Consider the following 14689-nt stretch of genomic DNA (forward strand, 5'->3'; position numbering starts at 1 on the left):
CAAGTTTGGAGATTGATTCGATGTTGAAGATGTTCGAAGCCAGAGTTGTGAGCAAAGTATCTGGAATGCTTACAGACTCTGAATCACGAATTTTGGAGAAAGTTGATCTCACTGATCAAAACAATGAAATTCGAATCAATTCTCAAAATTCGAAATTTGCTGGTGATCTGAAAGAGTTGAAGAATGTTGCAAAGGAAAGACATGTTCTTTTTATTCAAGATGTGAAGAAAGTTTGAGAGGATGTAAACTTGCAAATTCACGAACTTCGTGAAGATATGAAAAGAGAAATAGCTACTGTTCAACAAGACTATGCATCATTGAATCAAAAGGTTGATATAATTTGTGACGCTGTCACCAAATTTGTCAAATTATATGAAAGTTTGAGTCCATAACTTACTCAAATTTCAACAACTGAAAGTGCAAACTTTGAGGAAGTGATTACTTTACTCAAGGAGTTAAAAGAAATTTCTGACAGGCCGGTGTCTTCTTCCTTGATTACACCTGAATTTTTGTCACAAAAGTTTGTACACTTCGAAGCAATTCTCAACAAACAACTTGCTCCTCTCTTTCGCATATCAAGTCTTCTTCCAACAACGATTGCCCCACCTGTTTTCACAGGGGTGCAAGGGGGAGAAAGAAAAACTAGTGAGTCGAAGACTAGTGGAGAAGATGCGAAAGTTGTGGGAAAAGTCTTTTCTTCGAAAATCCCAACAACAAAACTAGTAATAGTTTCTGCTGAACTGGTTACTTCAACAGTTGTAACAACAATGCCAATTGCAAGACCAATTTCGAAAGGAATTGTGATTGGTAAATCTTTAGAGACTGGTGGGAGTGGTTCGAATCCAAAAGAGACAATTGACAATCCAGCCTTGAGAGATAAAGGGAAATCAATTGTAGTGGAAAAGTTGAAAGAGGAAAAGAAGGCTGAAGCAGAAGCTGAACTTGAAAAACTGAGGATTATTCAAAGCATTATGACTCAGCGTGCTAGTGATCCGAAGGGATTGGATAAAGGTGATCCAGCCAAACACTACAATTACTAAACAATTAAGGCCAAGGTAGCTTTCAATCACATGTATACATTCGAGAAGAAACCAAAACAAAGCTATTTGGTCACAAATACTGATACAAATCAGCTGGATTTTCCAATAAACGAAATGATGTTCATAATGCCTCAGTTCAAAGCAGAAGGGAATTTTAAAGAAAAGGATGAAAGTACACACATGAAAATTCGTTTTCATGTTGTTCTTGGAAAAGCCCCTGAGGAAGTGTGGTCATTGGTTAAAATCAAGAAAGTGATCAGTATGAAAAATGATGTGATTTTCGAAAACCCAGTCCAGAATGTTAAGTATGTGGTTGCCAGGGCAAATGGAAAGATTTGCGAATTTACGATTGCTGATTTTCCATTGATGAACTTGTATGATCTTATACAAGTTGCATTGCTTTTAAAAGACAAATCATTTTCATTCCTTCAAAACACTGAACCGGATGAATTCAAGCTTGGAGTTGCTCACATCAAGATTTTTATCGAAAACTATTATGAGTGCTTAGCACTAACAGATGTGGAATTAGCTACTGCCAAAGGAATGGAAATAAAAGCACCAATGGCTCCTACGAAGACTCAGGCGGAATTGAAGAAATATGCTGATGGTGAAATTTGCCTGAAGCCTTTTGGAATGGTCTTCGCAGGAAAAGACAAAGCTGGAAAAGCTAAACGATTCTTATTCCAGGCAAGTGAAGTGGAGAGATATTCAACGTCTCAATATACAAACTTAATTGTTCGTATGAATCATTGTAAGAAGAACAATGAAGGAGATAAGAAAGAGCTGAAGAAGATTATCTCCTGGTACACAGAGATTCGAAGAGTGTTGTTGTATTCTATCACACTTCTTACAAATTGAAGACTTCGAGTATGATTACAAAGGGGGAGATTGTAAGGGTCGAATTGTTGTAATTAGTCGAAGTATGTTTTAGACTCTTCGAATGTTTTGTAATGTATTTTACTAGGGCGCTTTTATTCGAAGCTTTAGAGTCAATGCCTTAGTATATTTTTTGTACGCTTTTAGTTCCCTATAAATAGGGTTATTTACTAGAGTTAGACAAGAATAATTTTTACAGACTTGTCTATTGTACTCTGTAAAGAATTCGAAAGCGTAATAGAGCGTAACAAGATCATATTTACATCATGTGTTCAATCTCGCATTCTTACTTGAATTCATACTCTGATTAATTCATTACTCGATTCTTTAGTTCTACAGGCCTGGATAGACTGAAGGCCAGTAGGGCGTACCAGTTAGGATGAAGGCCCAGAGAACGGTCCAGATAGTCTGAAAGCCCGGTGAGGCGGTCCAGTGTAACGCACGCGTTTCCTGCTTGGCGTAATTATAAAATATGTATTTACGTCGATCGAAGATTTTAACCTTTTATAAATAAGTGAAAGGGATTATCCGAGTAGATATGTTTATTTGTTTATATACTATATGTACGGAAATTTGACTAATATTATGTGTATATAATATTTGTGTAAAAAAATTTATTTTAAAAACTTAATAAATATGGCAAAAATAAACGTTAAAAATAAAAAGATTATTTAGGATAAATAATCTTAACGAAAATTGTAATGACCGTAAAATCTCAAACAATAGAACAGGTATTTGGTCTAAATAAATTAAAGGGTGAACCCAAGTAGTGAAACGATATTTTTTGTGTTACACCTAGTTTTACGACGTTAGTTATTGATAATTAGATTCATATAGATCATAAAATTATATCTATTCGAAAATAATTCGTGTTCATATTATATTCAGATAATTTTATTATCCTAAATGTGACATAGACATATACTATGTATAATCGTAAGTTATAAATTAAGCAATATATATTTTTCGTATTGGTAAGGCTAATCAAATAGGCTTTTTTTTTATAGAAAAATAAAACATAAAAAGTAATTGTGCCAATATATGTTTACATTAATGAAATAAATTTACGTGGAAGGAAAAATATAAATAAATAAAGAGATAGAATTTAGTCATAATAATGCATGGCATGTTTTGAGACATATATATATATATATATATATATATATATATATATATATATATATATATATATATATATATAGTTACAAAACGTGGGGATGAGTCATTTATTTAAATCTAAGAATTGATGAGCTTGTAACACGTATGTATGAGGATTTAGATGAACACGTATTTTAATATATTTTTTTTCTCTTAGCCGCCGAAGAAACTTTGTAGGATGGTATTTTCATGGAACTATAAATAGGTGATTCTCGATAGGATTATTGTCCAAAAATAAGTATTCTCCATTTAATATAAATAGAGTCAAAGATCGTCAAAAATTGAGAAGTTTAAAGGTAAACATTTTATACTTATATTTATAGTATATTATTATAAACTCATTGTAATAAATTTAAGAAGTTAGATAATTTTCATAAATATGTTGCTGTTATATTTTTGGTCATACCATTTTTATCCTATTTTAATTATTTTATGAAATATTTGATCAACGATCATGATATAGCTATAACTAGATTATTAGTCTTTTAAAATAAAGCATTTTTATATTAGACCAAGAAGGTTCATATAAAATAATTAACGAATCGTTATTAAATAACTAAAATATTATTATTAGTTATATTATAGCTTATGATTATTAGGTTGGTAACATTAGATTCAATTTTTAACCGTTTAGATTGAGGAATCACATTGAGAACTACTGGGAAGTGAGATATACATTCGTTACATCTGGTGAGTGCATAGTTACTTTCATCTTACACATATATATGAAGTATTTAATAAGAATTACGTGCTATGTGTGCATATTATCTGTGTTCTTGATATCTATGATGGATGAACAAAATATACATGTTTTATTCGATTTAAACTGTATATGTATTTTGTACCTATAAATTTGATGTGTAAATATGGGTAGATGATATAGATGATGAAATAAATGATGAGAGGCCTCGATGTTTAAGATGATCAAGTAATTTAGCGGAGTATAGATGACGACCACAGACTATTCTAGACAGTCTAGTGGAACGCTGACAGGCTCGCAACCTGTAGGTGTTTTTGAACTATGTGTTCACCAGGTGTACTCCATCCCCCCATGGTTTCCTTTTGACATATATTGCTAAGGAATCCCCTACGCAGTGTTGTCGCCCCTATGACAAAAACCCTTAGACTAGGTCCCTTAATTTAGATGTTTTAGGGACAAAAAGTGAGGATAACGGGAATGGGTAACCGGGTTGATTGATTGATGAAATTAATAAACTTCATTACTGTGGGTTGAAAACCCTATGTGCTCACCAGGCTCCCAAGCCTCACCCACTCGGTTTCTTGAATTACAGGTAGTGGAAAAAGAGCACAAGAGTGTTGATCTGATGAGAGATCTATGGATTATAGACCATTAGAATAATAGATGTTGTAAGAACTGTATTATTTTTGTTTATGCTTATGTACTATATTGACAATGACACCCCAGTGTTTTTAATATAATGAAAACCCATTCCTTCGGGAATGCTTGATAATTTACTTATCATATTTTTTAGAACAAATTCCGCAACATATTTCTTCAAAAGTATACTCTGATTTTCAAATAAAGGATAAACAAATTGGTCTTTTCTGGCCGTGAAATAGGGGATGTCACAGTTGGTATCAGAGCATTAGTTTAAGCGAACTAGGAATTTTAGGAAATATCTAGACTTAAACTTAGAATGCTAAGCGATGATTGTGAGATAAGTGTCTGTTATATTCTAGACACGAGCACTAGCTTATTTTAGGAAAGATGCCTAAATTGCTTTTATGTGCAAAATGATTTATGTGATAGCTATAAAGATGCCTTATATGCTATTATTTGATCGGATCTATGGTCTGTTGCTGACCTGATCTGAAAATTTTATGTGTTCATATTTCTAAACGTTCGACTACGATGTTAGAACTAACATGTAACTTTACGGAGAAACAATGAGGATAAAACGTCTATCGTAAATAAAGATCTAAATTCACCTACTTTGGTGTATAGATCAACGAGGCGATAACCCGAAGCGGATTCTGAAACGCTAATGGAAATGCTAATGCTAATCAGCGGCCTATAATTGAGCGTGCACCGGAAGTAGCAGCTGCACCTGAACCAATCACTATGGCAGGAGTTCAAGCAATGATTCGGGCTATGATGCCGAAAAAAGAGAGGAGATGAGACAAATGTTGCAGGATAATATGGATGAACCTATTGTACCCATCGTACAACCTGAACTGAACATGGAACAATCAGACGAAGGAAACTATAGCCAGAATGTCAGTCAACCTGAGCCACGGGTGGGTAGAAGAAACCACCCCAATGGAGGAAATGATGGACGTGGGTGCAAGTACAAGGATTTCATGGTATCCAAACCATCGAGTCTTTCTGGAAGCCCAACATCGGTGGAAGTTATGGATTGGATATCCGAAATAGAGATGATGTTTGAAAGTTGCGACTGCAGCAACAGACAGAAGACCGCTCTTGCGGTTACACTGTTAAAGTCAGGAGTACTGATCTTGTAGAAGCTACTAGCTGATACCATGCCTAAGGGAGAAGCTAGAAAGATGTCTTGGGAAGAGTTTTTGGTGCAACTGAAAATGCAGTACTGCTCTGAGCAGGATCTACTGGAGATCAACAACGAATTTCAGAACCTAAAGAAGGGAAGAATGAGCGTCACCAAGTATGCTACAATTTTTACGGAGAAGATGAAGCTTGTTCCTTACCTAGTTCCGACTGAACTCTCCAAGGTCAACAAGTTTGCCAATGGATTGCCAGCGGAATTTTCTCCGATGGTCAAGCAAGCAACCACTTTGAAAGTCGCCATCTGGGCAGCTAAGAATGTTGAGACCCAGATAAGGGAAAAGGGTTTGGAGAGAGCTGAGGTTGGTGATAAAAGGAAGTTTGACGGATATTCAAGGTCCAACAAGAAAAGAAAATTCTCGAAGTCCAGTTCCAAGAAATTTGGAGGAGGAGGAGGTGAAGCAAGATGGTGTGAGAAGTGTAAAAAGAAGCACTTTCGAAAATGTGACGGGGAAGTGACTTGTTACAAGTGTGGGAAGACTGAGCATTACGCCAATGAGTGTAGGGATGCAAACGGGGGCGGACATTCACGGGGACTACAACCTCCATACCCGTACTCGAACTTCACTCCCCATACCCATCCCCGCCCCTGACCCGCCTAATCCCCGATGGGTTCAGGTAAAAAAAAAACAACCGGGTACGGGTAACCCAACGGCTAGTCATTCTTATGGCTCAAGACTAAGCCATTGATCAACTCGATATTAGCTCAAAATATTAAGCGTCTATTTAATTTATAACAGGCTCATTTACATCTATTTATGTCACCATCAATGTGGGATTAAAATACAAATACAACTATCAATAACTGTGAGAGTAGTCTGTGTGATATACTTGTATCTCCCTCACTTCACTTATCTACTCAGATGATGTGGGGCAAATATCCATTACCTTTTTAACTTAATAAAGATAAGGCTTCAAAGGTATAACAAACGACTTGTATGCGCTGAGACTAGTAATCAAATTACTAAATTAGTTCATTTAAGTTTGTTCCATATAATTAATAGACGAGCTAGACACACATTAAAGAATACAACTAATTTTTGGAACAACATTATAAATTCAAATATGGGATGGTGGAAATTTGAGGATTAATTTTAGTCTTTATTTGTTTATAATATTAAATATTATGAAAACACACATTTTAGTTTTTATTTGTTTCATTGAAACTATAATATACTATAAATATAAAATAAATATTAACTCAAGTTGTTGCTAACTATTAAATAAGAAATAAGTATGTTTGGTGGAAAAAATACTAAATAAATAGAAAGTCAAATCGTTGCTATTGAACAAGATATACAGTGCCAAAATCATATTCATGTTTGGTGGAAAAAAAATGTTGTTGGAATTAAAAGTCAAAAACGTGATAAAGGTTTAACGAAGGGAGTGAGACTCTATACCTTCATCCCACATTGGCCGTATAATAAAAAAACAAAAAGGGTCACCCTTATAATATGGAATCTCAATGTTATATATATATATATATATATATATATATATATATATATATATATATATATATATATATTATACGGGTGGATATTTCCATATCTGTACCCGCCCCGTCCCCGTTTCGGGTAAGTAATATAATATCCATCCCCGCTCCGCTACCTGTCAAGACTGGGAATCCCCGACCCGTTAGGGTCTGTTCCCCACGGGTACCCGAATCCACGGGTCTAATTTTCATCCCTAAATGAGTGCACATCCAACAAGAGGGTGTGTTATGGTTGTAACGAAGAATGACATATTGCGAAGGACTGCCCGAAGAAGAAAGAGGCAGCAAGGCCTAATGTTCCGCCGAGGCCAAAGGCAAGAGCATTCTAGATGACCCTGGAAGTAGCAACGGATGCAAAAGATGTCGCTTCAGGTACCTTTTTTGTAAATGGATTGTCCGCCAATATATTGTTTGATTCTGGAGCAAATTACTCCTTTATTGTTGGATAAGGTGTCTAAGTCCATAACTATTTCTGGTATGAACTTGACCCGACCCGGCATGGTCCATTTGGGTTGCATGGCATCATGCAATTGGATAGACTAAAATGAGAGACATATCACTTATGGTTTATTAATATATTATAAGTTCTAATATATTAATAATATTATTTAATTAGTATTGATCAAGAATTAATCTAGAATTAATTAAGTGATAAAAAAGGAGACTAATTAAATATATCGGTTGATTGTGTAAATCATCCATACTTGTATAGTGGGCTAGATGCTCCATGGATTATCTAGTTGGGCTAAGGTCCATAGGATGCTCCATAGGAGTTACAAACCCATGGGTCATGGACATGAAGAGCCATGTTACATTAGGGTTTACATGGTGTAACCCTAATGCAACATACTATATAAGCATGCTTCTAGCAACCAAAATCTGCTACACTAGTGAGACAAGAGGGCAAAGGCCGATTTCAAGTGTTAGACAATTCTCTCAAAGTTTATTCCAAGAGCATTTGGTGTTGTGTGAAACATTTGAGGCATCACACTTGGGGTGCTAGGCTCTCAAGGTTTTCAAGGAATCAAAACAACAACAAGGTATGTAATTCTAGCCATCTTTTATTATTAAAGTTCCCCATGTATGCTAGATAGGATTATGAACCTTGGAAAAAGTATTTTGCATGTATTTTAGACAAACATAGATCCAAGGTTTTCTAGGGTTGCATGTACACTTAGGAGTGTTAGAATGCTCAAAACCCATCAGTGGTATCAGAGCCTAGGCTTGTTTGTTTGTTACTTGATGCATAATTGTGAAAAAAAACTCGTTTTTATGCATTCTGAAGCATGAACTCGCCGAGTCCATGGGGGGACTCGACGAGTCCATGACCAAACTTATCCTACTCGTCGAGTAGGTTCTTGCACTCGACGAGTAGGAGCCCCCGAGTGCAGTTTTTCGAGTTTTGCTGCTGGAAATGGACTAGAAACATTACCCTAAACTGTTTTGGTGTTTTAAAACTTGTTTTAGATGGTGTAATGATTGTTCTAATCCATTTACAATGGCTAATATCAAAATTACATGATTATATGTGTTCATATGTTCTTGAAATTTTGATATGATTATTCATGTTCTTATGAGTTCTTGATAGATCATAGGAATTACTTGTTTAATGCTGAATTCATGATCTTTATGTGTTTTAATGGAGTCCATAACTTGTCCTCAAGTTATGGATAACCAAAAGTCTCTTTGTATTAATTCCATTAAAAGAACACATAAGTTATAAAAAAATGAAGAGTCTTCATTTTAAATAACTCATAAGTTATGAATTGAAAGGTTTTGTAAAGTTACAAAACTTGCCCTCAAGTTTTGGAACATGTAAAGTCATCTTAATAAACTTTAGTTCCAACCCCTAGAATTTTAAAAGTTAAAATTCAACCCTTATACTTTATAATGTTATAAGTTAATAATATATATATATATATATATATATATATATATATATATGTATGTATAAGATCAAGTCATTTTACCGTTAGTAGACCTCATTCACGAAGCCGGTCTATAAGGGGGGTATAAGGTTGTTGCCTATAAAATGGCAGCTTAATGGGTATCCACTCTCACCCACCGCTTCCTTGACTGGTCGAGGGTCGTTAGCCGAACGGGTAGGACAATGACTTAAAATTCTCATTAAAAGTATAATGATTATTATAAAGTAACTAAATGCTTTATAAATTCCCAATCTTAGTTACTTTAGGAAAATGTGAATAAGGTGCTAACCCATGAAATTACACTTTGCACTTTGATTAAGTCGTTAGTGGAGCGTGTGTGGTTAACCGGAACACTAACTTGGACTTAACAAGGTAGGGAAAGGGTGACTTAAGGTTTTTCATAGGTCGGTGGAGCGCGTGTGGTTAACCGGCACATCGATTAAGTGAAAAACATTAAGGGTACCAAGTAATTTGCACACTCGAGATTGAAACATGCCATTGAAAAGTTCAATGAATCTCAAAAGAATCTAGGAGTTTCTAAAAAACCAAATAAAACCTAATAAGCTATATATTTCGTTTTCATGGTGGAAATTGGTGAATCGTCATTCACCTACCTTTCAAATATGTTTTAGCTTAGATTACGGCATCCCTCTTCTAAGTTATAATATATTGTGATTGGATCCTAGCCTTAATATTACATTTGGGTGTTTTATTAAGGACTATCTTTATATCTAAACTAAACTTGTCTTTTCTTCTTTTCAGATGTCTTCCAACAATGCTGCTTCTGGCTCAAACCGTACCGACTCTTTCTCTCTCATGAACCTTTGTGGGAGAGTCATCTTTGATGGAACCAACTTTACAGATTGGATCAGGAACATCAGGACGGTCACTCGGTATGAGAACAAAGAATATGTTCTCGACAAGGAGCTTAAGGTACCCGAGCCAACTGCTACTCCTGAGGAGCTTGCTGAATATGAGGCACATGAAAGAGATGCTACCAAAGTGGCATGCATCATGATGGCCACTATGACGGCCGAGCTCCAAAAGTCCTATGAGGACTACTATCATTTTGAGATGCACCAGGATTTGATGGACCGCTACCATCAGAGTGCTCGTCAAGAGCGATATGAAATCATCTCCTCCATGATAACAACTAGGATGAAGGATGGTGAACCCATCACGGGCCACATGCAGAAAATGAAAAGGTATGTGGACTGTTTGCTAAAACTTAATGTGAACTTTCCCGAGGAGTTAGCAATAGATATCATTTTGCACTCCTTACCATCGTGTTATGATCAATTCCGCATGACATACCACATGAACAAGGAAGAAGTCACCCTCAGCAAACTTCAAGGACTCCTAAAGACCGCAGAATCAGGTCTTAAAGGTAAGTCGTTTGTTACCACTCCTACTCCTACTCCAAACTCCACACCTGTCCTGGCAATCGGGAAAGGTAGAGGAAAGAAGAGGAAGAACCTTTCGAAGGGTACCAAGGGTAAGACCCTTGATGGCTCCTCTACAAGCGGAACCAAGAAAGGTTTCGTCACTCCTTCTTCTGACCCAAAAGAGGTTGAATGCTTCTATTGCCATGAAAAGGCACACTGGAAGTGGAACTGCCCAAAGTACCAGCAAGATTTGAAGGATGGGAAAGTGAAACCCAACCATGCAGGTATTTACACTATATTATCTAATAACTCACTCTATTCTAACTCTTGGGTCCTTGATACCGGCTGTGGTATTCATATTTGTTCTGATTTGCAGGGACTAAGAAGAAGTCAGAATGTGGAGCATGGAAAGATAAACTTGATCATGGGGAATAGGAAAGTTTCACCTGTCACCAAGATTGGAGTTTATACTTTGTTGCTAAGTAGTGGGTTTACTTTAGATTTGAATAAATGTTGTTATTTTCCTGAAATGGCAAGAAATGTTATTTCCTTTCATGCATTGTATAAACAAGGGTTTACCTTTTCTTTTGATAATGAAGTTGGTGGAATAAATGATTTCTTTAATAATGTGTTTTATTTTAAAGCATTAACTTGTGATGATGTGTATGAAGTTGTGTCTGTTGTAGATAATTTAGGAAATAATGTGTTGTGTATTGATTCTTCTACTAGCTTGGATAAAGCATCTTTGTGGCATTGTCGTCTTGGACATGTAAGCAAGAAACGCATAGGCCAGCTCCAAAAGGATGGAGTCTTAGAGTCGTTCGACCTTAAGTCGGATGATAGTTGTGAATCTTGTATACTTGGAAAAATGACAAAATCACCCTTCACTGGTACTTGTGCAAGGGGTGAGGGTTTGTTGGACCTTATACATACTGATGTATGTGGACCATTCAAAACCGCCACAAGGGATGCCAATCGCTATTATGTGACTTTTATTGATGATTTTAGTAAATATGGTTATGTCTACTTAATCAAACACAAGTCAGAGACTTTTGAAAGGTTTAAAGAGTTTAAACAGGAAGTAGAAAATCAATTGGGCAGGAACATTAAGATGCTTCGATCCGATCGAGGTGGTGAGTATCTTAGTACAGAGTTCCTCGACTATCTTAAAGAGTGTGACATTGTCTCACAATTGACACCTCCCAGGACACCACAGTTGAACGGTGTGGCTGAGAGGCGTAATCGAACTTTGTTGGACATGGTTCGCTCTATGATGAGTCGAGCTTCGCTACCAATCTCTTTTTGGGGGTATGCCTTAGAGACTGCCGCCCACATCCTTAATCTAGTCCCTACAAAGAAGGTTGCCAAAACACCTCATGAGATGTGGACTGGGAAAGTTCCCAATTTGGACCACATCAAGATTTGGGGTTGCGAGGCTTTCGTGAGGCGCGAGACTCATGACAAGCTCGAACCCCGAAGTGAAAGGTGTATTTTCATCGGCTACCCACATAAATCCTTTGGTTACCTCTTCTACAGACCCAGTGAGAATATGGTCTTTGTGGCAAGGAGAGGGGTCTTTCGAGAGAGAGAATTTATAAGCCAAGGAGACAGTGGGAGGTAAATTGACCTTGAAGAAATTCAAGAATCAATTGGTGAAGGAACCTCAGAGACTAGCAATCAACCTGAGGAGGAAACTCCTGTTGAGCCAGCTGACGAGTCTGTACCTCCAAGGCGTTCCACAAGGGTTAGGAACACACCTGAATTTTATTATGGATTTCATATTACTACGGAAGGTGATACATTTATCAGTGATAGTACACTGGTAAATCTGGATGAACCTAACAGTGTTAAGGAAGCCATGGCAGGCCCGGAGTCTGCTAAATGGAAGCAGGCTATGGACAGCGAGATACAGTCCATGTATGTCAATCAAGTTTGGAACTTGGTTGACAATTTACCAGGCCGTAAGACAGTCGGGTGCAAATGGATCTTCAAGAAGAATACCGACATGGATGGGAAGGTGCACACTTATAAAGCGCGACTGGTCACGAAGGGTTTTACTCAGACTTAAGGTATTGATTATGATGAAACTTTTTCACCAGTAGCGAAGATTAAGTCTATTAGGGTTATGCTAGCCATTACTGCATTTCATGATTATGAAATATGGCAAATGGATGTCAAAACCGATTTCCTCAACGAAAAGTTGGCTGAGGATGTTCATATGAATCAGCCAGAGGGTTTTGTCAGTGCAGAGTACCCTAATAGAGTGTGCAAGCTTGAGAAATCCATTTATGGATTGAAACAAGCATCTTGAAGCTGGAATCTTTGTTTCGATGAAAAGGTCAAAGAGTTTGGCTTCTCGAGAAGTGAAGATGAGTCCTGCATGTATGTCATAGCTAGTGGGAGTATAGTTAGCTTTTTCGTACTGTATGTAGATGACTTACTTCTCATAGGAAATGACATCCCAACCTTGCAGGAGGTTAAGTCCTGGCTTGGGAAGTGCTTTGCTATGAAGGACCTTGGGGAAGCTGCCTATATCCTAGGGATAAGGATATTAAGAGAAAGGAGTAAAAGACTAATTGGACTTAGTCAGAGTACTTACTTGGATAACGTGTTGAAAAGGTTCAACATGCAGAATTCCAAGAAAGGAGAATTACCGATCCAAAGCAATGCCAAACTGAGCAAGGCTCAGAGCCCGAGTACAGAGGCTGAGATAGCTGAGATGAGTCGATTACCTTATGCTTCCACTGTTGGCTCGATCATGTATGCTATGACTTGTACCCGCCCTGATGTGGCCTTCGCTTTGAGCATGGTCAGCAGATATCAAGGGAACCGTGGCAAGGTTCATTGGACTGCGGTAAAGAATATTCTCAAGTACCTGCGGAGGACTAAGGATTGGATCCTTACCCTTGGTGGGAGTGATGACTTTAGAGTAGTAGGTTATAGTGATGCTAACTTCCAGACTGATAGGGATAACTTCCGTTCTCAGTCTCGCTAGGTCTTTACCCTCAATGGAGGGGCAATCACTTGGAAGAGTTCCAAGCAGGAGACGGTAGCTGATTCAACTTGTGAGTCAGAGTACATAGCAGCGAGTGAAGCAGCAAAGGAGACGATATGGCTGAAGAACTTCATCGGAGACCATGGAGTTGTACCGGCTATTAAGGAGCCTATGGAGATTTTCTATGATAGCAATAGTGTGGTTGCCTTAGCCAAGGAACCAAGAGATCATGGCAGATCCCGACACAATGACAGAAAATATCACTTCATAAGACACAAGATAGAAGAAGGACTCCTCGTGGAAAAGAGGGTATCGTCGGATGAGAACCCCGCGGACCCCTTTACGAAGGGACTGACGAGGGTTAGGCGTTTGCAGCATGCGAGGCGCATCGGGCTGAGGGACGATATTAGTTTTACGGATTAGATAGTTATTACTGAAAATTGTAAAATGTAATCGACGGTTGATGATGAATAAATGTTGTGATTTATTTATGAGTAAGGTGTTGCTATCATTGTCAATTATTTACTATTGTTTCAGCTTTGCATGTTTTGACTTCCAGAATAATAAATTTATTCAAATTCTCCACAGTCGGTCATATGTCGGAAGTAGGTATGAATCAAGACTGTCATGAATTGGGTTTGTAGATGACTAAAAGTGTTTAGGCATAGCAATGGTTGCTACAACATTCATGAGTGCTCATAAGTTATCAGTATTGGAATAAACCCACACTCACTTGTATCACTTCATGGAATTTATCTCGAGTGATCGTGAGACGGTAATATCATATAAGTCTTCAAACCTAGAGATATGAGTTTTTTGCCTATGAGTTCGTTGTGCATTGATTGCACAAAAACGCATCAGTAACTTGATGTTATAAAACGTACCTTTGTGTACAATTCAACAAGTAGTAGAACAAGCATATGAGTCGAAGTTTATCTGTTCCTTCTTGGATTAGAAGCGATATCTGGGCCCCTCGATGATTTTGTTTTGACCTATGTACCGGGCCCGGTCAGAATTAAATTGATGTGTTCGATTAAATTCTTTGTCAAACAAATCGGAAATCGGGAAACAAACTGCTGAACAATAAGTAAGACATTGTTCCATGTATTTGTCCGACTGATATCATGAGAGCAGAGGATTATATGATCACTTATCTAAAATGGCGCTTCATAGTTCAACAGAGTTTTCGAGAGCTACGATTGCCGGTTGGTTCCTGAAGCTATATAGGCAAATACAGTTATCAGACTTATCCAAGTGGGAGACTGTTGGA

The 14689-nt window shown here is 37.3% G+C and overlaps 1 protein-coding gene across 2 annotated transcripts; it reads left to right on the forward strand.

Moving 5' to 3' along the window:
* The first annotated feature begins 3312 nt into the window (after positions 1 to 3312).
* Positions 3313 to 10952, forward strand: LOC145117532 (uncharacterized). 2 transcript variants are annotated; one of them, XM_079053823.1, is made up of 4 exons: positions 3313 to 3370; positions 3709 to 3764; positions 9802 to 10708; positions 10801 to 10952. In XM_079053823.1, the coding sequence occupies exons 3-4, from the start codon at positions 9802 to 9804 to the stop codon at positions 10857 to 10859; spliced, it is 966 nt and encodes a 321-aa protein (XP_078909949.1). In that variant the 5' UTR covers positions 3313 to 3370; positions 3709 to 3764; the 3' UTR covers positions 10860 to 10952. The 2 variants fall into 2 exon arrangements, with proteins under 2 accessions (XP_078909949.1, XP_078909950.1); XM_079053824.1 differs by lacking the exons at positions 3313 to 3370; positions 3709 to 3764 and adding an exon at positions 7771 to 8151.
* Positions 10953 to 14689: the final 3737 nt, after the last annotated feature.

This window comes from Lactuca virosa, chromosome 5 (genome assembly GCF_052849685.1).
Source record: "Lactuca virosa cultivar CGN04683 chromosome 5, Lactuca_virosa_CGN04683_v6, whole genome shotgun sequence".
In the NCBI taxonomy this organism is placed as follows: Eukaryota; Viridiplantae; Streptophyta; class Magnoliopsida; order Asterales; family Asteraceae; genus Lactuca; species Lactuca virosa.

Excerpts from the sequence above, each read along its gene's own strand:
- LOC145117532 (XM_079053823.1), top strand. The coding sequence starts at position 9,802 with ATGTCTTCCAACAATGCTGCTTCTGGCTCAAACCGTACCGACTCTTTC. Across the intron at positions 10,709-10,800 it reads AGTGAAACCCAACCATGCAG|GGACTAAGAAGAAGTCAGAA; the intron begins GTATTTACACTA and ends TCTGATTTGCAG.